Consider the following 26,291-nt stretch of genomic DNA (forward strand, 5'->3'; position numbering starts at 1 on the left):
ATTTCTTATTCCTTCCTATTTCTTTCTTTCTTATCTTTTCTTTTTATTTATTTATTATTATTTCTTATTTCTGGAATAGCAAGCCGACGTCCCGTTTGGCTGACCTTTCCCAGTCTTTTTTTTCTTTTTCGTCTAATAAACATATCCCCCCCCCCCTCGCTTGGCGAGGATCCACGCTTCCGTTCAAACCTATTTCCGCTTCGGGGTTTTGAATCTCTGTCGGTGTGTTCAGGTCTGAGTTTGAATGGTGGAGTGAAAAGCAGCCATGGCAGCAACCGAAACCGCGGTGCTTTGTGCTTGCACGAACGGGCCTACATGCACGAATATTTGCACAAAGTTTTGTTTCTGTGGAGCTGCTATTTCTCTCATTTTTATGTCGCGCTTCCTGCAGCCGCCGTGAGAAGTGCACTCTAAGAAAAAAAGGAGTACTTTTACTCCTTTTGGGGAGTAATTGCATTGCCACAAAAAATAGTCCCTTTCGGGAGTAAATGCACGGGAGTAAATGAATGTCACAGAGTGAAGACCGCATTTCACGCGCTGTTGTAAGTGTCCCAGGTACATATGGCCACGCATGCATGAAAATACTTTGAAGCAAACCGTCAACTGTGATATATCGAGTGATATAAAATCTTGCGCCATACTAGGGCACAATTTGCGAAGAAAGAAGCGTTAACTGTTTCTTACTCTGTGTGGCTGGAAAATTGCTACGTTGTCTGAGTTATACAGCCTTATGTCGTTCAAATTGACCGAGGGCACATATTTACGTAGACTGTTGCATTCAGGAGACCATTCGCGAAGTTTAGTGACAATTTGCAGTCCTGGGGAGTAAATGTCGGGACTAAATGTTGGGTTAGGGGACTAAAATGGGGAGTAATTGCAGACTAGGGGAGTGGAAGCTGCAATTACTCCCCGTTTTACTCCTTTTTTTTTCTTAGAGTGTGCAGCGGCCGCTGGTGTGCACAGACGACAAGACAAACGACACGAGCAACATGGCCGCGACAATCGACGACCTTCTCGACAAACTCTGCCGATGGCATCTTTTCATCAACCTCATCGCATTCCTCCGAGGATTTCCCGTCACATTCAACATGATGATGCCCGTGTTTGTCGCTCCGAAAAAGCTGGACTACTCCTGCACCAATTCCTCGACCATGTGGTTCAACCAGAGCCACACCGTGGGAGCAAAGATGCTCCCCAGCCAGTGCTACTACGTGCCCGACGCCAACACTAGCTTCAACGACACAAATGAGCTTGAGCGCTGCCAATCCTGGACCTACGACAGAAGTCTTTATGGCCACACTGTCATTGAAGAGGTACAGTGGTACATTCCGAGCACATTTACTGTGGCGGCTGAATCTGACTATAGAACGTTTTGCCCACAAAGTTAACTCCGTTTTAGGAGTCTCTGGATGAGGACGGAAGCGATGTTGGGGAGATAAACATTGCTTCCGGCAACCGTGTGTCGAGGATTTCCAGCTTACGTTAAAGGTACCGTAAGGCAGTTCATGTTGCTTCGAATCCCAGCGCAACAAGTTGTATGTGACAGATAACGGTTGATATTTTTAATTTGCAAACAACATTGTGGTACAACAGTGCCGCGTATTAAAAGGGAGCCTGGCCATTAGGAGGAGCCTAAAAAGAGGCGCACTGCCAATCAAACTAGAGCGTTTTTCATTGGCTGCTGTTTTCTGTTATGGACGCCACGTCACCGACATTTTCCGGAAGATGGCGCCGTACACTCCTAAAAATGAACTTCACCGCATAGCACGCTCCTAGCCAACCATCATCTCAAATGATATCGTTATCTGCCTTGATTTGTCGAAAACGGGAGGCGTACGCCTTTTTTGTGACACTTATGCTGTTCATAATTGTCACAAAAAGGCGTACGCCTCCCGTTTTCGACAAACCAAGGCACATAACGATATCATTCGAGATGATGGTTGGCTAGGAGCGTGCTATGCGGTGAAGTTCATTTTTAAGAGTGTAGCTTGGAACGGCGAAGCGAGAATTTCATGACAAAATTGTTTCACAAATTGCTTTAACTGAGTTCCGTAAGTATATATTATGATGTCATTATCTTGGAAGTCACCTTTAGGTTACGCTCCACTATCGAGGTTTGCGTGAAAATAATGCGTGACTCTGTCCTCATTAGGCCTAGTAATGACAACGATCGCAAGAAAATAGCAAAAAAAAAAACGTTGCGTATGTCCAAAAATTTGCATTGCACGACATACTTTTACTCACACACACGATTTCGCGTTCTTGATTCCATCTTGTTATGTTTCGCAATTAAAATACTAATACCGGTAGTTTGTTCCAACAAGCGGTTCTGCCCGTTCTACCGTTCTGGGTCTTCCGGACATGCTCGTCTTCATCCAGATGACGTCGATAAAAGCGAGCGCGAAATCCATGGCGCAACGAATATCAATTTCAATCCTACCCAATCCGATTTCCCGAAAATAGCGGCATCGCAGGTGAAACATAGCTTGGATAGCCCGGGGATTAATAATGAGCTGTATTTCGGGGGTGTGATTGGCAGGAGAGCTCAAAAATGTGTGCGGAGCTTCAGGTATAGGCAGGTCCCATTGGTTACCCGAATCCCTTTTATTAGGGAATGCAGGTGATCATTTCGTGGCAACACAGCCTAGCACTCGCAAATCGCTACTCCGGTGTCCACGCCGGACCACATGAACGTTGCCACCCGAACATGAGTGCCAGGAATGTAGCGGTTTTATAGTCGCTTGGATCACGCTAAGGAAATCACGGTTCGCTCGTCTTCGGCTTTCGTTGTCTGCTAACCCGCGTGAACTTCGGCATGCGTGCCAACTTGGTACTTATGTGACGACCCAAGATATACATAGGCAAATCGTTACCCGATCGTATCGAGGCCTTGCGGAAAAAGTGCTTGCAAATTGATCTCTCCCTGTTTATAGACAGATGACATCATAGAGAGATATTACCATGTGCCTATCGTAACATCTACTACTTCGATAATCTTTCATGTCTGTTTTTTGGATTTTTCATATAGTTTTTATGTAGGTTTCCTTTTTATTGTTCGCATCTTCTTTAGTTTTGTTCACTTATCTTGCTTTCTTGTAGAGTATTTTGTATCTCATTTTAACATGTGTGATGTTGTGTGCGCCAATACTAAGGCCTATGAGGCTGTTCTTGGGCACCAATAAAACAACAATTTCGATTTCAATTTCTGCAGCACCACCAATTTGGTAGAGTTGAACTGCGCTCGAAGCTAGAGGCGAGCAAAGTTGCGCCCGAAAGCCACGGTCTTGAGGCGATTACGACGTTCCCTGAAGGGGACGTGACCGTCGGTCCTACTTTTCTTTCAATAGGAGGCAGCGAACAAATGCACATTCGTGGAACCCAGCCCTCCCTTTCCGATTTGTTTCGGTTGCAGTCTGTCTACCAACGTCATGATGACGTTTCTCGGGTAGAGGTCTACTGCTGGCGCTCGGAAAGCGCCACGCTAACATGTGGCATTACTGGGCTTTGGCCAAGCGAACGTGACTGCTCTGGAGGTGGCAAAAAACGTTACAACGAAATGATCACCCGAATTCGCCATATACACGGCTCTGTGGTAGAACGGCCCGGGGTGACGTCTGGGGGCAAATAATCCCCAATTCGTCAGGTAACGACGGTCAGGCAACAATACATGTTGCCGACAGACTTTGTGATCGTGATGGCTACGTAGCCGGCATGTAGCCAACTTCTTTCGTTTCAGACCAAGTTTTGTCCGCATGCAATCTAGTTTTGCTCCCGTACTTACTAGCAATGGGCAATGAGCCACTCACTATTTACAAACAAATGACGTCAGATGGTACAACAGCGCCGCGAACTTGCTGACGGCAACTACTATAATAAAAAATAAGTGACAAGAAAATCACATTAAAACATAGCATTTCATATTCGAGAATTTCATGTATTTTCTTATATATTATTGGTTGTGTGGCATTAGTAGACCTACACTCTTAAAAATGAACTTCACCGCATAGCACACTCCTAGCCAACCATAATCTCAAATGATATCGTTATCTGCCCTGGTTCGTTGAAAACGGGAGGCGTACGCCTTTTTTGTGACAATAATGAACCGCATAAGTGTCACAAAAAAGGCGTACGCCTCACGTTTTCAACAAATCAGGGTAGATAACGATATCATTCGAGATAGTGGTTGGCTAGGAGCGTGCTATGCGGTGAAGTTCATTTTTAAGAGTGTATCTTTCCGCTAGCTATTTCTAAGGATACCTACTGGGTTCCTTCATGTTCAAGAGCCCAAGGAGTCTCCCGGAGTACACGTGGTATTTCTCTACAAGACAAGCGGGAAGTATAGTCGTGTTAACCGATCAGATCCCACGCAGGACTACCACATTGACTTTCGAGACGATGCAGCTCTCGGGTGGAGCTTTTTCTTTCCGCGGTTGACTGGGAGCGCTAGGCGCAAGCCGGTCAAGACACCAAAGCGACAAAAAATGTGATCTCATTTGTTGTCATTATTGCAAAGAAGCGACCCGTGACCTTTGTGAGAGTAGAACGGCTTCGGGAAACGGCTGCGCTCTCCGTCCGTGTTGTTGAACCTAATCTACACTGTTAAAACGGGTAGGTGGTAGGTAGGTACACTCTTAAAAATGAACTTCACCACATAGCACGCTCGTAGCCAACCATCATCCCGAATGACAACGTTCTCGCCCCAGATTTGTTGAAAACGGGAGGAGGAGCCTATTTTGTGCCGTGCATAATGAGCACAAAATAGGCTCCTCCTCTCGTTTTCAACAAATCAGGGTCGAGAACGTTGCCATTCGGGGTGATGGTTGGCTACGAGCGTGCTATGTGGTGAAGTTCATTTCTAAGAGTGTAGTGGTGATAGGGCTTGCCGTTGTCGGCCTCACGTATGTGGGCAACGTCAGAACTTCACCAGATAGCACGCTCCTAACCAACCATCATACCGAATGATATCATTCTGTGTCATGATTTGTTCAAAACAGGCGGGAGGCGCCTATCTGGGGCAGATTATCTTGTCCCAGACAGGCGCCTCCCCCCTGTTTTGAACAAATCATGACACAGAATGATATCATTCAGTATGATGGTTGGTTAGGAGCGTGCTATGTGGTGAAGTTCTGTTTTAACAGTGTACTAACGTCATGATTACGTCACGGTGACGTTTCTTGGGTAGAGGTCTATTGGTGACCACTTCGACACAGTGTTGCCTGTGATTTTCAATTTTAATTTTATAAAATCTACGGGTGCAGTTGCGACGTAAATTGTGACGTAAGACCAGTGAGAGTGCTCAGGCAATTGAATAGAATATTCTGCGATTGCACATCTCCTGCTTTACGGTACCTTTACCGTGTCATCACACGAGCGACATTCCCCAGAATACGCCAGCAGAAGATGCGCAAAGCGTCATAGCTTTTTACTGTTACGTGAGCGCAAGCGCTCAACGTCGCGCCTTCACGTGTATACTGCTAACCTCGGGGAATATCGCCCTGCGAGACGATATTCCGTAGCAGACGACAGGAGAAGACGCTGATCATGGCATCTGCTGTGTGTGCCATATTCCACTTCCGATATGCGCACCGTGTGATTGCTCGACATATAACACTGGGCAAAACCTCTGTGAGCAGTTTTTTTTGTTTTGTTTTTTCTTCCAGCAGAACCTTCCGTGAGGACGCCTCTCGTGTGAATACACATACAGGGTGTCCCAGAAAACCTGTCATTGAATTATAATAAAAAAACTACACCACCTAGAGTCATGCGGTCAATGGCATTTGTTCTTACTGGGTTTTTGCCACCTCCTCGTGTAAATGTCGTGTAACGTAAATTTAATGATGTAAATTTTTGCGAGCTTAAGTCGGAAATTTGCCTAGTAAAGGTCACTTTTTTACCTCACCAATGTGAAGAGCGTGTCTAATTTAGTCAAATTAATGATAATTGACAGGGATATTCAGGAGCTATCCCATCGGAGAAAATAGCCGAACATCATGCTCTACCGAGGTCTCACAGAATAGCGCACGATGAATTTTTCAGCGCAACCTTTGTCAGTCCGACGAAAGGAGGTTGGAAACCCAGCCCTCCCCGACATCGCAGAAAGAGATAAAACTGGCACGGTTTATCACGTCCGACTTTCGCTGGGATAATGCTTTCCCTCTCCCAATTTTAGGAACTGTTACTTTTTCTACTAGTATCACTCTGTGGGCTGGCTTCGGAACCTCTTTTCGTCGCACTGCGAGCGATTGCGCTCAAAAAGTCATCGCGCGCTATGGTCCGGTACTCCGAAAAGCATGATATTCGGCTATTTTTTTCCGATGGGATAGCTCGTGAGTATCACTGTGAATTATCATGAATTTGAGTGAATTCGGCACGCTCTTCATATTGGTGGGGTAAAAAAGTGACCTTTACTTGGCAAATTTCCGAGTTCAGTTCGCAAATATTTACATAATTAAACTTGGAGTACATGACATTCCCATTAGGAGGTGGCAAAAACCTAATAAGAACAAATGCAGTTGACCGCATGATTCTAGGCGGCGTAGTTTTTTATTATAATTCAATGACACGTTTTCTGGGACACCCTGTATAACGAACCCCAGCTGGCCAAAATTGTCCGCAGTCCAACCTTGCCACGCGTGCGGAACGTCGTCACAGAGATGTAGGCTGACTCGATCATCTTACCTGGAAATCTACTCCCAATTATTATCGTGCATTACAACTATTCTGTATGGATTAAAACGAAGCATAGCTCTTTCGCTTGTTGATGCATTACGTTAGAGTGCCAGTCAATGTCTTTACCCGTTGTACCCGTGTTCTGCAGCGCACCCTTCCCGCTTTCAGCACTGTGTTGGCAGTACTTTAAATGACTAATAGAACTTACTGACGTTCCACTGCCCCGCCAGCGCCTGCCAAGACTTCACTCGTTGAACCGTTGAGTTTTCCCGCCGGTCACGTGATTCAACGCAGCACGGAGAAGTGACATTCCCTGTGCAGATGCAACGGGGTTTCCTTGGGACGGACTAGTGCACCACAGCCAGTATCATTAGGGGCTCACCCCCACGCGGGAAGTGTGGACCCACAGGTTCTGCAAAACGACTCCGTCTTACGTGTTACGCTTCTCTATACGATTAAGTATTGTTGATACAGTGCAGTAGATGAAGGACAAAACTGGTGAGTCATCTGAAACGAAGTGCTTTCCCTGTTTTTGTCCCAGTGGGATGTCGTGTGTGACCAGGAGTGGAAACTGTCCCTCAGTCAAAGTCTTTATCTGGCCGGTCTCATGTTAGGGACCATCATAGCAGGACACTGTTCAGACTGGTAAGTTCTGTGTTTTTTTTTAATGACCAATTACGGATATCATAGATCGAGAAGTTACCCGCGAAGAAGAACTCGTTACGAGTTAAGTTACCGTGCGAAAAATGTAACTAAGTTAATAACGAAGTTCTTTACCCTGAAATGTAACTCGCAGTTACGGAGTTACTTAAAAAAAAACAACGAGTTACTTCCAAGTTACTTCGGACACAAAATAGCGCTACACAGGTGCAGCGCGCGTGAGCAGTTGAGTTAGACATTGAGTTCCCTACGGAGGAGTGCAACACGCTTACATCGTTTTCGTTTATGTCCAACGATTCGAACGCTTTGCATCTTACTCCCTGTGGGCGCACAATGATTCAGCTCCATTTCAATGGCAGTGGTTCTTACTTCCTGAACAGAATACTATCATTGACTAAATACCACGTTTTATGACATAAAATGCCATGGAATAACCGGGGAGAAAGCAAGAAAATATGTGCACGGTGAGTGAAAAGCGAATTAAAAGTAACTTGGAACTTAGCTTAAGTTACTTTGGCAAAGTTACCTGAAAAAGGAACGAGTTCCTCCACCACGGCACAAAAGTACCGAGTTAACTTACAAGTTACCCAAAAAAGCAACTTAGTTATAGTAAGGAGTTACTTGTAACGAGTTATCCCGAACTCTGACGGATATACGTACAGGGTGCCCCAGAAAACGTATCATTGAACTACAAGAAAACACTACGCCAACTAGAATTATGTGGTCAACGCCATGTGTTCTTACTAGGTTCTTGCCACTTCCTGATGTGAACGTCATCTAGCCTGAGTTCTATTATGTAAATTTTTACAAACTGAACTCGAAAACTTGCCGAGTAAAGGTCGCTATTTCACACCACCCATGTGAAGCGCGTGCCGAATTTACTCACGTTCATAATAATCGACAGGAATATTGAGGAGCAATCCCACTGGAAAAAATAGCCGAATATCACGATGTTCGGAGCGCCCAGGGCCTATAGGGCTCGACGACTAATTGAGCGCCCGCGTTGTCAGTCCGACGAGGCGAAGTTGCTGAACCCAGCGCACATAAGGATAGTACAAAGTAGTAGTATTGAAATTGGGAGGGGTAAGGTGTGATCCCAGCAGAAGCCAGATGTGATCTTATCTCTTTCCACTATCGCTGTTGCATAAAAAGAAGAAAGAAAACAGTAATTAGCAAGTGCTGTTAACCGCATGGTTCGTAGGCGTAGTCTTTTATTATAATTGAAGGTCACGTTTTTTTGGGACACCCTGTATAGTTTAAGGATATGTTCCTGGTTTTACATCCATGAGTGTACGAAACGTTTTTACTGTGTTGTCAACTCTCTTCAGTTATATACGATGGTGTGTAACCATAATGTCACTCTAAAAAGTGAACTTCACCACATATTACACTTCTTCCCAACCATCATCCTGAATGGCAACGTTCTCTCTCCTAGTTTGTTGAAAACGAGAGGCGTACGGCACTTTTGTGACACTTACGTAGTCATGTTAACAGTCACAAAAACGTGTACGGCCTGTAGTTTACACAAATCAAGGGTAGGACATGACAACATACCCGGTTGATCGAAACCCTGCTTAATTAATTAATTAAGCGATCTATTATGAGCGACCATAAAAAATATCTTCGTTGTACAGCGTCCCATCACTGCGCAATTCCATTTGCAAAAGTGAAAGTGGCATCGCACACAGAAACGTGACCTTGAAGGTGCTTGCCGACCGCGGCCGTGACGTAAGAAGCACAGTATCAACGATCCATCCAATCGGCGCTCCCATTGGGTTCCCGTCACGTCACAGAGTGACGTCAACCACACTCATTCTCTTTCGACCCTTTCAATGAGTTGATGGGTGGGGCGACCAGCTCCGGTGGCGGAGCGGTAACGCGTGCGCTTGGAGACTGGGAGGTCCGCGGTTCGAATCCGCGGGCCGGCTGTGCCGTCTGGGGTTTTTCCTGGGTTTCCCTCAGATGTGTAATAGGCGTATGCCGGCACAGTTCCCCTGAAGTCGGCCCATGGACGCAGCTATCCTCCCCCCGAGCGGATTCCGCTCGGTCTTCCACTTCACCCTTTCCTCTCCTCCTCTCCACCACCTTTCCCTTCCCGAGAAACATGCCGCCTAATCAGGCAGGCAGACTTCTCGGGTTCCTCCCAACGACACTCCTCCTCCTCCTCCTCCTCCTGGGTGGGGCGCGTCCAAATCCAAGCTCCTTGCGCATGCGCGACAGGGTAGCTACAGTCGATGCTTTTCTGCGAGAACGCTCGTTAGTTCTAGTGCAACCCGCCGCAGCGAGAAGCAAGGAATTTATCCAGAGGTGCCCAACTGTTCCTTTGAAGTGCACAGGTGATCGCCCCATTATTACCGTTATGACCCTTATGACCATTATGACCCTTTTCATTGTAATGCATCACTTATACAGGATGTTCGTTCTTCGTTCCCAGGCGGGCATGATGTGGGCAAGAGCATGCAACAACTAGATCACTAATTACCAAACGTTCCTCAATTAATAGCTTTTAATTTGCGGATTTTGGGGTACCTGAAATAGCAGAGTTACAGCCTGTTACCTCGCACTTCCCGAAGAATCCCACTATATAATTAAAAAGTTCATTTACAAATTTTAGGCTACTAGTCACTTAATTGCTACATGCGCAAAAACCAGACCAATTGCCGGGGGTGCACATTCTTTATTACCAGTATAGGTAACGCACCGGCCGTAGGAGGGAATGTTAAAAACAGGAACGTCGCGAAATGCCACGTTTTCAATCTGTTTTTAGCCTTTGTTGTACTGCCGGTGCGTTACATACTGGTATTAAAGAACGGTACATACGCTCTCTGACACATTGTCCTTCTGGTCAGACTGACCTGCAAAACCTGTGCACCTCCCATGGCCTTTTTATTAAAAATCTGCAACGAATAAAAAAGACACCCTGTATGCGTCGTTGTGTGTGCCTTTCTATTCAATGTATGCCTTGTCTCGTATATGATGACGATATCAGGAACGAATGGGAAAAAGAAACAATACATTTTTGTTGCGCAGGTTTGGTCGGAGACGCACGATCCTGGTGGGCATTATAGCAACGGCCGCTACGGGCATTTGGACAGCATTTTCGACCACTTTTATCATGTACAACGTGGCCAGGGTGGCGCTTGCGTTCGCAGTCAGTGCGTTTGGAGACATCACCTACGCTCTTGGTATGACATCATGACGTCATTGTGCATGCATATGTACAGCCCCCGTCAACCTTAGCACTGAAAAAGAATGTGGTCTCGTTCCCCTGCGCGATTACGGGAACTCATGGGGCAATAAGGAAATTTTAATTGAACAAAATTATTGTGTTAGTTTAACGCAAGCATTTTGCTCACTTAATATTTTCCCAGTACACCCAAGGTGGCTGTTATCGCGCTCGGTAATGGGAGCAAATTTTTCCTACGTTAATAATAAGGTTGACAGGAGCTGTACATAAAAGAAACCGCTAGTGTGCAAGTAATATCTGTTCGAAGTGTTCGTACGCTAAAGGTGCAAATGTGCAAAGGTGTAAATGTGGACGGCGAAGGGTGCCCCAAGTTGAACCACATTGGCAAGTACTCGTAGGGCAGTAGTATGAAGTCCAAACCGCATGAGGCGTTTTTTGAGCAGTAGACCGCCGTGCTTTTCTCAGCGGCAAGCCTTTTTTTTTTTTAGGCTCCTCTCATTGGCGAGACTCCGTTTCAATACACGGCACTGTCACTGACCGCTTGCGCGCGCCGCTTCCGTTGTTAGCCGTCGATACCTGCTCGGATACCTGCGTCGATACTTGCTCAGACTTCAAGGACGGCGACGCAACCGTAAAGCCCGAATCCCATAACAAGCGACACGCGGCAGATACAGGCGAGAAGCGACAAAATCGACGTCACTGCCGCCACACGAGCGTCAAAAAAGCTTTGTCGCGGCTGAATATTTCTGCATCTACTCAGAGTAGATATTTGTAGCATGTCGCTGAGTTTGTTGCCTGTTGTTTGACGAAACCAGCTGGATTTGACGGCGTGAAACAAGAACTGAACGCGTGGGCAAGAGAAAGGGTGGAGAGGGCAACCAACAAAAGTAGCAGACGAAGAAGTGGGCGGGGCGTTGGGAACTTCAACCGCAGCGCCACTGCGTTACGGCGAATATTACATAGCACCTTCATTACAAGTTCTCCTCGTTTTGACGAATGAAATACTATTTTTGGTATAATTATGGCAATTTACAACTTAGCTCGAATAAAATAAGCAATGCTTCTCCAAAAACATCATTTCTCGGCGACGAAATATCGCTGCTCAAATGGACCAGGAAGTCGCGCCATGACCAGACGCGACAGCGACAAATTCTGCAGCGCGTCGCGTGTCGCTTGTTATGGGGTCCGCGCTTAAGCGTCAATCGCATACGACGATTTTTCGACAGAAAACCGGTCACCGTCACCGGTTTTCCGCTGAGTATACGCGAACAATGGGAACGTCACGGATTACACGACGACGGCGGTAGACCGAAATATCCGGCGAAAGGCGGAAGCGGCCGCTCGCAGCCAGTAGTACTGCAAACGGAAGTGACGTCAGGCGGCCGCTACACGTGGGAACGCGGCGGGCATTTCGGATGCCCGTACCAACCTAGGGACAATTTCGAAAGCTAAAGATGCCGTCTTCGGAAATGACGCGAGCTCAGTTTTAAATATTGATCAGTTAATTTGAAGTCAATATTTAACAAAGAGTAACGAAACGCCCGCTAGGGCGCCACCGTACACTCTTAAAAATGAACTTCACCGCATAGCACGCTACTAGCCAGCCATCATCTCGAATGATATCGTTATCTGCGCTGATTTGTTGCAAACGGGAGGCGTACGCCTTTGTTGTGACACTTATGCTGTTCATGATTGTCACAGAAAAGGCGTACGCCTCCCGTTTTCAGCAAATAAGGGCATATAACGATATCATTCGAGATTATGCTTGGCTAGGAGCGTGCTATGCGGTGAAGTTCATTTCTAAGAGTGTACGCGCAGCGGAAATCAGTGCGTGCGGTTCGTCCCGCCGTTTCTCAGCCGAGATGTGCCGCCGCCGAGTAATCTTCGTACGCTGTTGGGCTTGTATTGTTCGCCACCGCTGTGGCTTGCCGGTCGACAATGGCGACGGCCCCGCGTTCAGAAAACGCCTCATGCGGCTGGGCCTCGAAGCCAGGGTGTCGAACCGAAAGGTTTTTCATTCCGGTTTTCGTTTCGGTTCAAAGAAAACGGTTCAGTTCCGGTTCAGCTCCGGAGTAAAAAACTGGCTCAAACTGGTTCAATTTCACATGGTGTAAGGAGAATTGACTGCAGCAAAAATAATCCCCTTTATTCTTTCCAACAGAGAGAAAAATAAAGAGAGAGGTTAGTAGAAGGTTCTACCATGTGAGTTGCAGACAAAAACAAGGCGGCCGTCTTGTGCTCTCGCACATTGTTGTAACGTGGCGTTTCTGGAGCTTCCTACCGAAACATCCATGGATGCCATGTAATGTGCACTTGAGGTCTTGCGTTACGTACTCTTGAGGGGAAATAGATCATTGTTCGATTTGAACTGAAAACTGAAGTGATATTTTCGGTTTCCTTTCGGACCATAAAATTTAATTTTCGGTTTTCGTGCTGTTCCGGTTTGTCCAAAAATAACGTTTTTTTTCTTTTCGTTTTTCAATTCGCTCCGGAACTCTGCTCAAAGTTCTGACTGCATAAAAAGTTCTGAGCATTTTCTGACAAAAAAAAAAAAGTGGTCCGGATACACCGGCGGAATTCGCTATAAATGCACGACAAAGTTTAGAACTTGAGGTGATAGATATCGTACAAGATGTCAATATGGTACGCCTTATTCTTTTTAGTAATGGAGACTGTGTCGCCACGATTCCGATACCTGCCTACAATTTCCGTGGGTATGGGATGGAGCCTGGGCATGTTGGCTGTGCCTGGAATGGCCTACATAGTGAAAGACTGGCAAGCCTTACAACTCTACGTCTGCGTCCCTCTCGGTGTTATGTTCCTCGTCTGGATGTACGTACAGCTAAACACATTATCGTGCCAAAATGGTCTATCGAACATCTGCAACTTCCGCGTTGTGATACGCGTGCAGATTTCTTCCAGAGTCTCCACGATGGCAGTTAGCGAATGGTGAATACGACGCTGCCCGAAAGAATCTCATGAGGTTGGCCAAGTGCAACAACAGCCCAAAGGACGTTGTTGAGGAGGTCATTGAAAATGCGCAGAAGAAAACTGGCACAGTGAGTGCTAACTGGCACACGATTGCATTACTCTGTCATTACGCCTTGCATTACGCTTTCAAAACATAATGTCACTGCCTAGCACGCTGCACGCCAACCACGAATGACAGTGTTATCGCTTCTGATTCGAAGAGAGAGGAAGGGTACATCTTGTTGGTCACAATTATCATACATCCAAAAGGTCACAAAATGGCGTAAGCCCCTCTCTTCTTTCGAAACGGAAGCGATGATTCAATCATTCCTGGCAATGGTTGGCGCAGAGCATGCTGTGCCGTGAAGTTATGTTCCTTTAAAGTGCACTCTAAAAACAGAGCTTCACCGCACAGCACGCTCCTAGCCAACCATCATCCCGAATCCCAACGTTATCTGACTTGATTTGATGGAAGCGGTTGGCACACGCCATTTTTGTGGCAATTGTGAACTGAATAATGCCACAAAAATGGCGTACGCCCCTGTTTTCAGCAAATCAGGGGAAAGAACGATGTCAAAGGTCAATTGGGATGATGGTTGGCTGGGAGTGTGCTCTGTGGTGGAGCTCGGCGCTGCGAAGTGTACATGTTGCGTGTTCACCCCTTCTATGGCCCATTGGCTTCATCTGCCAACAGTGTGACAGATGCCGCCCGCCTCGATTGTGTTCGTCTGTGCGTGAAGAGAGAGTGTTGGAGGTGCAAAAATGTCGACACGCACCTTCATAGATATTGTAGTTCATCGATGTTTTTAGACATCGATATTAATGGGTTTTAGTGCGTCGCCCGCTATCACATTTGTGTACGTAAGTGATAGCGTGCTGCTTTTGCGCACTCTTTACGTTTTGCGCGTGCGCAGAACCACCGGCGCTATCTCTTACGTACGCAATGACGACATCGTACGATCAATCAGATATCAGCAACGTGATGTCACTCACTCCAAACGAATCAGACGACCCAAGCAGCACAATGTACTGAAACTCGGGTGCAATAGGGGTGGACGGTATGTGTTTTATCAATGTTCTTTAGTTTCACGAGTCTGTTCAAGGCCTTCCACCTACCCGTCCACCCCTATTGCTCTCGACTTTCAGTACATTGTGCTGCCTGGGGATATATTATTCTCAGCGAACCCACACAGGAGTTGGCTTATCGTGTTTTCGGAAGCGTTACGGTGAAACTTGTGCGTTTTCCTAAAACTCTGTAGGGAGCTTTAGTGCGCCCAACGAATCGTGTTCCCACCCACAACTGTCGCAGCAGTCACAACAAAAACGAAACGACTCATGATTCGGGAGCTATTTCGGCGCCTCGCCATTTCCGTGGTTTAGCTGGAGGCGCGAAAACTCTCCGATAAAGCACATACGACTCGGTCCAGCGGAGAGCCGTTCATAGAGGCCGCATTCTCTGACCTTTTGCCGCCTTGTGGGTGGAGCCTATTTTGACGTCAGAGTCGTCGTTGCGCCGCCCAAAAAGCCATTCGTTTCATTATGGGAAATTTAAGGAGAGGTCAGCCTAAACAAGCTGGCTTGCTACTCCGAGCTACCTGACAACCAATCCCTTATCTAAGCGTAATCCGTCCAGAATCCGTTTATCGGCTATACGGGGCGCGCCATTTTGATGCTGCCGGCAGGTGCTTTGTGTCGCTCAATGTAATCTAGAGAGATACCCGACTTATGCCTCTTGTGCTATGGGGGGCTCTGTTGCCAAACTGAAAGAGTTCAAGGATGAAGGGCTTTCGAAGGGCAAAGTACCCACGTGTCTTCCTCCCTTGAATCGTAAACGAAGCTGGGCATCAAAATGGAGTCGGCTACTGACGGACGACGGGGCAACAATTAATAGAGCGCGGCGGGGGAGGCCGTTCAGATGTGAAGTCGCATGACGCGCTTCAAGTTGGCCAAACTCTCTCTATGAACGACTCTGGTCCAGCATGGCCTCGTGCGCCATCCTTGGTGAGCCTTTACACAAGATAAACTGCTGTTTTTGCATTAAAAAGCCCGTAGGTGACATTAAATACATTTTTGACGTTTCGTGCGGCTGGGGTGAATGTTAGTGATTAGGAAAGGTGGCAGGTGAAGATTTTTTCCTCTTCAACAGCACCGCGGGCACACTGTCCGCCAGCCTACTTTCAAAGTTTTCGGGTGACGGAGGCACGCACGAAAGGCTTCCGATAAATCCCGAATGAGTGTGAGCGCGATACCTTCTCCCACTCACCCGGAGCATGCGTAGTCGTGGCGGCACTCAGTCGGAGACTTATCGAAAGTGCCAACAACAACGAGCAACTAAATCTCTAAACTTGTATTAGGGAGCATTAGGAAAAGATAAGGGAGTTTTAGTGCGCCCAACGAATCGCGTTCCCACCCATAAAAGCTCCGAAAAAGAGAAACGACTCACGATTCGGGATGCATTTCGGTGACTCACCATTTCCGTGGTTTAGCTGGCGGCAAGAAACTGTTCCGATATAACACACACGACCCAGTCTATGGCGCCGGGAAGTTTGGGAGTCGCCCCCTCGTGTTAACTGAACGAACTGTGTCGGGGGGATATTCCCGGGCACTATTTGCACATTGCGTTCAGTATCAAGACATTGCACGTGTAAGAGGCTGTCCAGCGTTGATCTTTCCTGATAGTGCATGACGAAAACGATATACGTTTTCCAAGTAAGTCGCATGCTCGTTCCAATATGACAGTTTTTACTGTAAGTAACCGAAACGAAATCGAAACGAGGATCCCCACCAAGAGGCGGCACAGCGAGCGGGGCCCCTAGTGAGGGCTTCGTCGCCAGTAGCGCTATCTGTCATTACATTTTTGATGCCCCAGACGGATGCGTGAACATTGGTGATTGGGAAAGGTAACGGGTTAAGCGTCGTGTAGTTCAGGTACCATACAGAGTAGCACATTTTGACTTCGCCTTCGTTCGCGCCGATAAGATTGTGCAGTTTGTTTGCCGCTATGGAGTCTGGTCTTGGACGACGTCCCTGAGCAGTAAGATAATTTCGTCGTACGAAAAGCGCTTTTACTGACGATTTTGCGTGCCACAACAGCACCCGGCATACTGTCCGCCATTTTTCTTTCAAATTCTTCGATTGACAGACGTATGGGCCTGTTGCTGTGGGCCAGGTGGCGCGAGTGAGCAGCAGCGTCAGCGCCCCAAATCATGCAACACTCCCTAGTTCAGCAGACGACGAGGCACTTTCAAATACACGGTCTCGAGTTGTTCGCGCTTTTCAAGAAGCACCGGTTTTTCTGTGGATTTCCTACAGGTTTTGTAGCTTTCCTTGGCACCATACCGTTTGACACACCATACAAAACCCACTGATGAAACTACCTACTGTTTGGATCCGTGGCCGTTTGGGCCCGAAATGGCACAGTGCAAACTTCACAGCAACAGCCCTATACGAAACGCTTGCGATAAATCTCGAATGGGTGGGAGCGCGATAGCTTTTCGTACACGAAAGCATCTCCCACTCGGTCGGAGCATGCGCAGTTGCGACGCCGCTGAGTCGGAGACTCATCAGAAGTGCCAAACGGGAACATTAAAACTCCCATAGTGTGTCTAACGACAACATTTCCGAAAACAGGATAAGCGTGATTACCTTAGAGGGGGTGACATCACGTTGCTGATATCTGATTGACTGACAGCGATACGGAAGTGGAAGACGCTTACGGCTTCCCAAACTTCCTAATGTGTGTGTGTGCGTGTCCTTGTGTATGCGACCACAAGGTCGTGACAAAGCACATTTCCGATGAGCTACGACCCAAGCAGCAGAATGTACTGAAACTCGGGTGCAATAGGGATGGACGGTATGTGTTTTGTCAATGTTCTTTAGTTTCACGAGTCTGTTCAAGGCCTTCCACCTACCCGTCCACCCCTATTGCTCTCGACTTTCAGTACATTGTGCTGCCTGGGGATATATTATTCTCAGCGAACCCACACAAACTCTGCATGTACACTCTTAAAAATGAACTTCACCGGATAGCACGCTCCTAGCCAACCATAACCTCGAATGATATCGTTATCTGCCCTGATTTGTTGAAAACGGGAGGCGTACGTCTTTTTGTGACACTTATGCTGTTCATAATTGTCACAAAAAGGCGTACGCCTCTCGTTTTCAACAAATCAGGGCAGATAACGATATCATTCGAGGTTATGGTTGGCTTGGAGCGCGCTATGCGCTGAAGTTCATTTTTAAGAGTCTACTTTTAATGAACGCAGCCGGAAGACACCAGAAAAGGTTCCTTCATTGACCTTTTCTCAACTAAGCGATGGGCACTCACAACGTCGGTATTCAGCTTTCAACTGTAAGTATGGAGCCATAGTTGATCTGTAGCATGTTACCATGTACAGGGTGTTTTTTTTTTTAAACCGACGCTGACATTTTGTAAACAGGCTATATGAGAGCGGCACAGATGCCATTTTTATAACTAGTCGAAATAGAAACCAAGCGCATCAATAGCGCAGGAGGGACACACCCATTCCCATCGTCGTACTTTGGCGTCGGAGGGCCACGTGCTTTGAAGCGATGGAGCTGATTTGCTGGCCAGATAAGCCGCTTTGAGGTCATGATTAGACTCCATCGTCGCCGCAGGTACACTCTTAAAAATGAACTTCACCACATAGCACGCTCCTAGCCAACCATCACCCCGAATGACAACGTTCTCGCCTTAGATTTGTTGAAAACGGGAGGAGGAGCCTATTTTGTGCCGTGCATAATGGCACAAAATAGGCTCCTCCTCCCGTTTTCAACAAATCTAGGGCGAGAACGTTGTCATTCGGGGTGATGGTTGGCTAGGAGCGTGCTATGTGGTGAAGTTCATTTCTAAGAGCGTCCACTCTTCAAAACGAACTTCACCACATAGCACGCTCCTAGCCAACCATCATCCCGAGTGACATAGTTCTCTCCCCTGATTGGCTGAAAACGGGAGCCGTTGTGCCTTTTTGTGACACTTATGCTGAAATGTTAATTGCCACATGAAGGCGTACACCCCACGCATTCCACAAATCAAGAGTGATAGAGGTACCAGTCTGTACAATGGCTGCACTCTAAAAACAGAACTTCATCGCATAGCACGCCGTGCGCCAACCATTGCCACGAATGATATGGTTATCGCTTCTGATTCAAAGAGATAGGTGGGCGTACGCCTTTTTGTGGCAAATTGGATATATGAAAATTGCCACAAAAAGGCGTACGCCCCTCTCTTCGAATCAGAAGCGATAACCCCATCATTCTTGGCAATGGTTGGCGCACAGCGTACACTCTTAAAAATGAACTTCACCGCACGCTGCTAGCCAACCATCATCTCGAATGATATAGTTATCTGCCTTGATTTGTTGAAAACGGGAGGCGTACGCCTTTTTTGTGACACTTATGGTGTTCTTAAGTGTCACAAAAAGGCGTACGCCTCCCGTTTTCAACAAATCAAGGCAGATAACGATATCATTCGAGATGGTGGTTGGCTAGAGAGCGTGCTGTGTGGTGAAGTTCTGTTTTTAGAGTGTATGCTATGCGGTTAGTTCTGTTTTTAGAGTGTGGCCTTCAGCGTGCTATGTGGCGAAGCCTTGTTTTAAGACTGTAGTGTCCTTCCTGGGCTCTTGATGGACTTGGTTTCAATCTGGCCTGTACATGTGCACACATAGTATATTATTTAAGTGCAGGACTAGCCTCGATAAAGTGCGGTACTGATAAAATAGGCTGTTAGGCACAGTGGCGTATTCAAGGGTTTCGGAGGTTGAACTCCCACCATGAGATTGTACCTATGTGGTGGAGCATATGGGAGAGGTGAACAGATGGTGAGATCAACGTGTCTCAGATAGTCGCCTCCTCTCAATTTCATGAAACCAGGACACGGAATGATATTGTTCGGAATGACGGTTGGCAAGGAACGCGCTATGTGGGGAAGTCCTGTCTTAACCGTGTATACGCAGACATACACTGAGGACGCGAATAATTTCCTTTCATTTGTCGGAGGGTACCACGTGATCAAAGTATTACAGGGGAAAGCTGTTCCTGATAAAAGTGTTATAGAGGAAGCCCTTAAGGAAAGAAACATACTATTGGGTACGTACCGTCATTTTCAGAATGGTAGCGCCATATGCAGGAGTATAATTCGGAGTGTTTCGGAATACGCTGAATTACAAGAGTGGAGGCGGAGGCAGGCTGGGAGTGCGAGCTCAACTAGTAAACATATGCTCCACGTGCAGCCACAGAGCTTCGGCTATTTCGACTTTGTATATATATGTGTATACATCCGGCAGGCGTCTCAGCCGAAGGCAACAGAGTAGCCTGATTGACATAGTTGCTGAAAAAAAAAAGTAGTCAAGTAACAAAACATTGTGGTTATGGCATCTTCGACTGGCAGTACCAATGCTATGAGCAGGGACAGATCTGGGCCCTCGTTTTCTTCTCTTTTTTGGGGGTCGGGTGGGGGTGGGGAAAAGTTCCTTATTGAAGCGTTTTACGGGACAGGGGAGAGAGCGAAATCCGACGTATAGACTGTTCTTTGCGTGCGATCGCCCCCCTTCCTGGATCCACCACTGGCCCTGAGCCAGCGCGCTCAGATCTTAAAGCACACGCTCGGATACTACTGGCCAAGCTGTTGCCAGGGCATCCCGTTCTGATGAGTCGAAGATCGAGCGAGCGCTCTAGGCGATCGGCGGCAGCCAGTCGAAGAGCAACGTGGAAGGAGGGTACATTATATGGAAGCCCTCCAAAATGAAGTATTTTTGCAGGGCGGTATCCTCCATGGTATGGTACTACCTAACAGTGTCCACTGCGGCCGTGGGTAGCAGCCCATTCATCAGTTTCTCAGTCGCTGCCGCGTCCGAGATACCTGTGAAATTCATCAACATGCTATTGATAAGGTTCTGCCCCAGACGACTGGCCCTCTTCGGAACGTTCTCCCTTATCACGCTTGTGATGATTGCACTAATCATATTGCCTACAGGTAAGTAAACGTTTCATCCACGAGTCCATGGGCGCTTCCACGTCGTGTTTCCTGTAAGATTTTAGGAAAAAATCTTCCCGGGAACAGCACCGCAGAAGGATGCTGCCCCGACGACCGTGTTATTGGCCGCGCGTTCAAGAACACGGCCCACCAGGGGGCGGACCGCGTTATCAAGGGGCCCTTCTCCAAAATATGAAGGACAGGCTCCCGTTTGCCTCCCTCCACCGCGTAATGGTAAACCCCGTAAGATACTCGTGCGGTCGAGTACTCGTGTCATCTACACTCTTTAAAATGAGGGGGGGGGGGTCGAGGTAGCTTGCCGTTGTTGGCCGCACTCAAGTGGGCAACGTCACGACTATAGCAAAAAAAAAAAAAAAAACTTAAAATGAAACTCTCGTTTCGAAATTGAGCCGCTCGCTGTTAGCCCTGCCGTGAGGGATCATACGCCTACACTCTTAAAAATGCCGCCGCAGCGTCTGATCTAGGTACACCTGTAACTACCAGGAACTTGCAGACACATTGAATTTCTCTTCGCAGATGTCAGTACAGCAAAACAAATCAGAAAAATCAAATCACCAAGTTTACTTATTCGAGTACTTTTCTCGGTGAGACTTGGGGAAGATGCCAAAATAAAATAGGGTCGCAGATTGTTAGCCTAGGGTGTGAGGAAAATGCGGGTCTTCCCGCACTATTCGCGGGCGCATTGTGGGTCACCCACATTTTAACCCCCCCCCCCCCCGACCCGCAGCGACAGTGAACTTCTATTCGCACATTGCAAAACTACGCGGTCATCTGCAGGTAGACGCGGATAAACCCGCATCCGCGCATACCTGTAGCAGTCCTCTAGGTGACCACGACGCCACGTGGTGGTGGTGGTGTGAACCTCTTGCTGTTGCTGGTCTTACAATTGCAGGCAGCGTCACAGCTATAGCTGGAAGATGAGTGCATAGAAGGCAGTTAGGCGACACCGATGGGTGACTGGTGTACTCTATAGGATCCAGTCTGAGCTACGAGTTGTAGTTCAAGCTACGGAAAGTCTACTATCTTGACCTAGCACGTCGCAGAAGTCTTCAGCTCTGTTTCAGGAAACAAGCGGATAGATTCTGCGCTGTCACGTGTCCCTCGAACACATGCGCACACACATACGGGAGATGATGGGATATTCGCTGCCGTTGTGGCAATACACTGCCCCCTTTTCGAAAGCGCATGAGGGGATGATAGAGAGGGCACCAGTCCGGTTGAGCGCGAGAAGTTCACAAGAGCGTATAATAATCATGAAACAAGAAACAGGAGAACATAGCTCTAGGGTACAAAATACCGTCAGAATACCGCTCGCGCAGTCTCTATTGCACGCATTTTTTAAAAATTCCGTGTTATCGCCACGAAGCAACTACGAATCTAAGCGACGTACAGATGTCGACAGATGCAGCGAGGCAGCTGGGAAGAGTTAGAAGACAGGAGGTTATTGCGTCCTGAGCCGACATCAGGGGGAACTCTGTGACATTCGTCTGGGAAGTTTGATGGAAATCCCAGGGAAAACTCTCAGACAACACAGGAGTTTGCGCAGGATTTTCTTCTCACGAGGGTGGTGGCATTCCGTAGGGGGCAGGGGGTGATACCCGTATCTGCTGGTTTTTGTATCTGCTTTGTCTGCAAGCATTGGTGTGGGGAGTTGCAAGACCTTTGGGGTTGTTATGGGATGCGGGGAGAAATTCCTGCAGTTGCCAGCTGTTTTCGACGTACGCCGTCATACTTGCGCAGGTGTCCCTTCGAATGTGGAGAATACGCTCTCGGGCTGACGATATAGCTCGTCCAATTTGCGACTTCCGCGGAGCTGACTTGTGTAGCAGCGAGTTCACCGCTGACCCGGTTCGCAATCTATATAGTGAGCGTCGTTTTTACGTGTGTTGGGAGACCCGTTATGCGTACATCCAGTCGACGACTAAGCATACTATTCCAGATTATGGATATCCCGTTTGAAGCAGTTCCCCAGCTCTCACTTGTCTCCCAATATCTTCTTGAGTTGGTAAGGATGGGCTGTACACTCTTAAAAATGAACTTCACCGCATAGCACGGTCCTAGCCAACCATTATCTCGAATGATATCGTTATCTGCCCTGATTTGTTGAAAACGGGAGGCGTACGCCTTTTTTGTGACAATTATGAACAGCATAAGTGTCACAAAAAAGGCGTACGCCGCCCGTTTTCAACAAATCCGGGCAGATAACGATATCATTCGAGATGATGGTTGGCTAGGAGCGTGCTATGCGGTGAAACTCATTTTTAAGAGTGTAGCTGCCGTAAAATGCACTTGCTAAACGTGACCTGCGTGTTCAGTGTTGCTGATTAGCAGTGATGTCCAGTAATTAACCGCATGTAGCTAAACTACTAGTTAAACTACCTGATTGTAGTTAAAAAGTAGTTATGAACTACTTGCAGAAATGTAGTGTGCAACTACTAGTTAAACTACAATTTCGAGTAGTTAACTACAGTAGTTAGGTTACTGCACGCGCCAACTACTTCCGATTTTGCCGCATGCTTTACGGCACGATTGTGCTTCCGACTTTTACCTAGTGCTACTCGTTTGATGAGAACGGAGGGGCAGAGCAATTGTGCCGTGCATGTGCACTAAATCTTCACTTTTATCACTGCTTGTGATTCATATCTAGGTGTCCAAGAACACTATCGAATGGGATTGGTGTTGATGGACAACGTTAAGTAGTTAGAGATGTAGTTAAAATACAGTGCAGTAGTTAAAGAAGTAGTTTTAACTACCTCCCCTGAAAAGTAGTTGAACTACTAGTTACACTACTCCATCGCGAAGCAGTTAGTAGTTATACTACTGTAGAAGTAGTTAGCGGCCATCAGTGCTGATTAGTACGTGTGAGGAAATCCAGTTCAGGGATTACGACGCAACCAAGTAGAACAAGTTCATGACAAGCTCAACCATGGGCTAATAGCGTATATGACGGCATCCCATTAAAGACAGTGCTACCAGCTTTACTCATGACAAACTCATCCTGCTGCTTGAAATTGTTTGTGTTGTTCTCTCGCTTCGCTTTACATCTCCCTGTCGTTTTTCGTACATCCCGCGAGAACAGCAAGTATCTTTTATGCTGCAGCACCTCTTCAGCACTGTTGATCTGTTACACAGGTTACCCGTGGGCGAAGCTAGCCTTGCTGATCGTTGGAAAGATGTGCACCTCAGCTAATGGCTCCATCTTCCGCGTGCATATCAGTGAGGTCTACCCAACTGTCGTGCGCTCTGTGGCTTTGGGTGTCTGCATAACAATCGGAAGAGTGGGCACTGTCATCGCACCATTCTTCGACGACTTGGTGAGTTTGCATAAAAGGACACTACGGACTATATCTCACTACGGACTAAATCTCGCGTCTTGAGAATCGTACCCCATCCATGCCATTGCAATCCCTGTGGCTCCCACTGCAGTGTTTCTGCAAAAAATATTGTTTCGCTATGCGAGGCGGAAGAAGTGCTTCGAGAGAATGCCTGAGGTACACGTCATCAACCGGGTAGCACCTGAAAGAAATTATGTCCAAGCACCGTTCCCAAGCACCGGTTCTCTCCACCGCAACTGCTGCAAAGCAATGTTTGTTATAGTCAGCCAAAGCAGCACAATGTGCTGAAGCTAGGAGCGCGTAGTGTGGACGGGTAGATGAAGGTTGTTCACTTCCTGGGCTGAGCTCTGTGAACTGAAGCGCTGCGCTGACAAGGCAATCCATGTACCTTTAGTGGGCATGTGCCAGTACTTAGCGCTGGACAGGATACACATAGAGCAATATGCAAGGATATAAACATGTGTACAGTATATGTGTATACGCGATATATTCGTACGGGCCAGCATATGAAGCAGCGCTCACTTTTGTTTTATGCCATATCTTTTGTGCCATTTTCGGCCTCGCGAGCGTGCAGGTTCAGAACTGTTCAAAAAAATTCGGTTCAGAGGAAACATAGATTCGATTCGGACATAGAATCCAATATACACTCTTAAAAATGAACTTCACCGCATAGCACGCTCCTAGCCAACCATAATCTCGAATGATATCGTTATCTGCCCTGATTTGTCGAAAACGGGAGGCGTACGCCTTTTTGTGACAATTATGAACAGCATAAGTGTCACAAAAAAGGCGTACGCCTCCCGTTTTCGACAAATCAGGGCCGATAACGATATCATTCGTCATGATGGTTGGCCAAGAGCGTGCTATGCGGTGAAGTTCATTTTTAAGAGTGTAGGAATTATCGCTCCGGTGTCCCCAAAGCTTGCCTAACATTTAATATTGCGCTATTTGGAACATGGCATATGTCCATGTAACTGTTCATGACACGGCCACTTTCCTTATCAGAGCCAGATAACTTCCCCGTGGATGTCAAAAGCAATTACGTCCGCCCTGTGCCTGTCATGTGCTTTGGCGACAAGGCTGACGCACGAGACATTCAACAAAATGCTCCAAGACAACTTCGACACGAATGGACAAGAGTAAGAAAGCACGTCCATGATTTTTAGCTCAGTTCCAAGTGATTACACGACCTTCTTACTTTTCAGAGCGGCACAAAGTGAGACATGTCGTAGTGGAAGCACCGGCGACGCGGCCAGCTCATGACGCAACGTCATCTTTTAGGAGGCATATGCAGTCATGCACGTGGCACGTCCAGATTAATGCCCCTTCCATACGGGTCATACGATCATTGAAGTCAATGGCCATTGAGCATGCGCACAGCGCCACCTACCGTGTAACGCGTCGGTCCGCCAGGGAATATTGAACCTAATGCTGTGTGAGAAGATGACACGTTGTCAGCTTGGCGCCGATATGCGCATGTTCAATGGTCATTGGTCTCAATGGTCATTGAGTACTTCCCGTGTGGTCTCTGTTTGTGCATGTTTGTGTGTTGTGCACGTGCTTCGTGAGCCCGAACTGACGTGTCCCGGGGTAGGCAGTGGAAGTGTTTTGGGACTTAGATCTCCACATTTTCTATTTGCAATACATCAAACAAGCAATGTCTGTTCGAAATATCGGCGGCTCTCGCCTTCAGCAGTTGGTCCCTTAGCAATGCAACGAATAATACCGCTTAGTACTCCAGGTTCTTTGTAAAGCCGTACGCCATTTTCGCGCATAACAATTAGCGTAGTTGCATGAGGGTCACGAAAAGGATGTATGTTTCTCATTTTCAACGAATCAAGGGAGAGGATCATTGAGGATAATGTGCTAGGAACGTGTTATTCAGTGAAGTTCTTCATTAGATAGCAAAACCACGGTTATTATGTGCTTTGTTATGCACTAAACATATCCTGAACAATAAAAATACTGCAAAGTACAAAACAATTTAATTTAATTCTTTCATCATAACTATGATAACTGAAAATCAGTTTCTGGACACGATGGCACTGATCGGCACTCGAATGAAGAGTGCAAAAGGGGTGTAGAAGGGGTGTAAAGCCCAAAACTTTTCCGTTACTGCTCGAAGAAAAAAATGGTGTTCCTTCACGAATTTTTTTGCGGACGATTTATCGAACGGATTTTTGTTCTGAACGGCTTTGGTATCTGGTGACCGAAGAGATCAGATGTTCTCATTGGAGCAACTTCGTAGCTTTTATAATTAAAAAGTTAATTATTGAAAGTTAATTAAGACATTGCCTTGGGAGTCTGTTAATGCCTCCCTAGGGAGTGCCCTTCAGCATATGCTATATTGCAATTGATTTCATCTCGGAAAAAGTGATTGATATATTTTTTAAAAACCTGTTCGCACTTAGCGTGGACACCCTGTATACTTGAAACAGACGCAGACAAGTTGAAC

General features: G+C 47.0%; 1 protein-coding gene across 1 annotated transcript; it reads left to right on the top strand.

Annotated features, from left to right (window-relative positions):
* The first annotated feature begins 944 nt into the window (after positions 1-944).
* LOC135366503 (organic cation transporter protein-like) lies at positions 945-26,024 on the top strand. The gene is made up of 10 exons (XM_064599215.1): positions 945-1,313; positions 7,211-7,314; positions 10,360-10,514; positions 13,180-13,348; positions 13,428-13,575; positions 17,752-17,837; positions 20,266-20,480; positions 23,634-23,815; positions 24,842-24,975; positions 25,042-26,024. The coding sequence occupies exons 1-10, from the start codon at positions 990-992 to the stop codon at positions 25,097-25,099; spliced, it is 1,575 nt and encodes a 524-aa protein (XP_064455285.1). The 5' UTR covers positions 945-989; the 3' UTR covers positions 25,100-26,024.
* The last annotated feature ends 267 nt before the right edge of the window (positions 26,025-26,291 follow it).

The sequence above is a fragment of the Ornithodoros turicata genome, chromosome 8 (assembly GCF_037126465.1).
Source record: "Ornithodoros turicata isolate Travis chromosome 8, ASM3712646v1, whole genome shotgun sequence".
NCBI lineage: Eukaryota > Metazoa > Arthropoda > Arachnida > Ixodida > Argasidae > Ornithodoros > Ornithodoros turicata.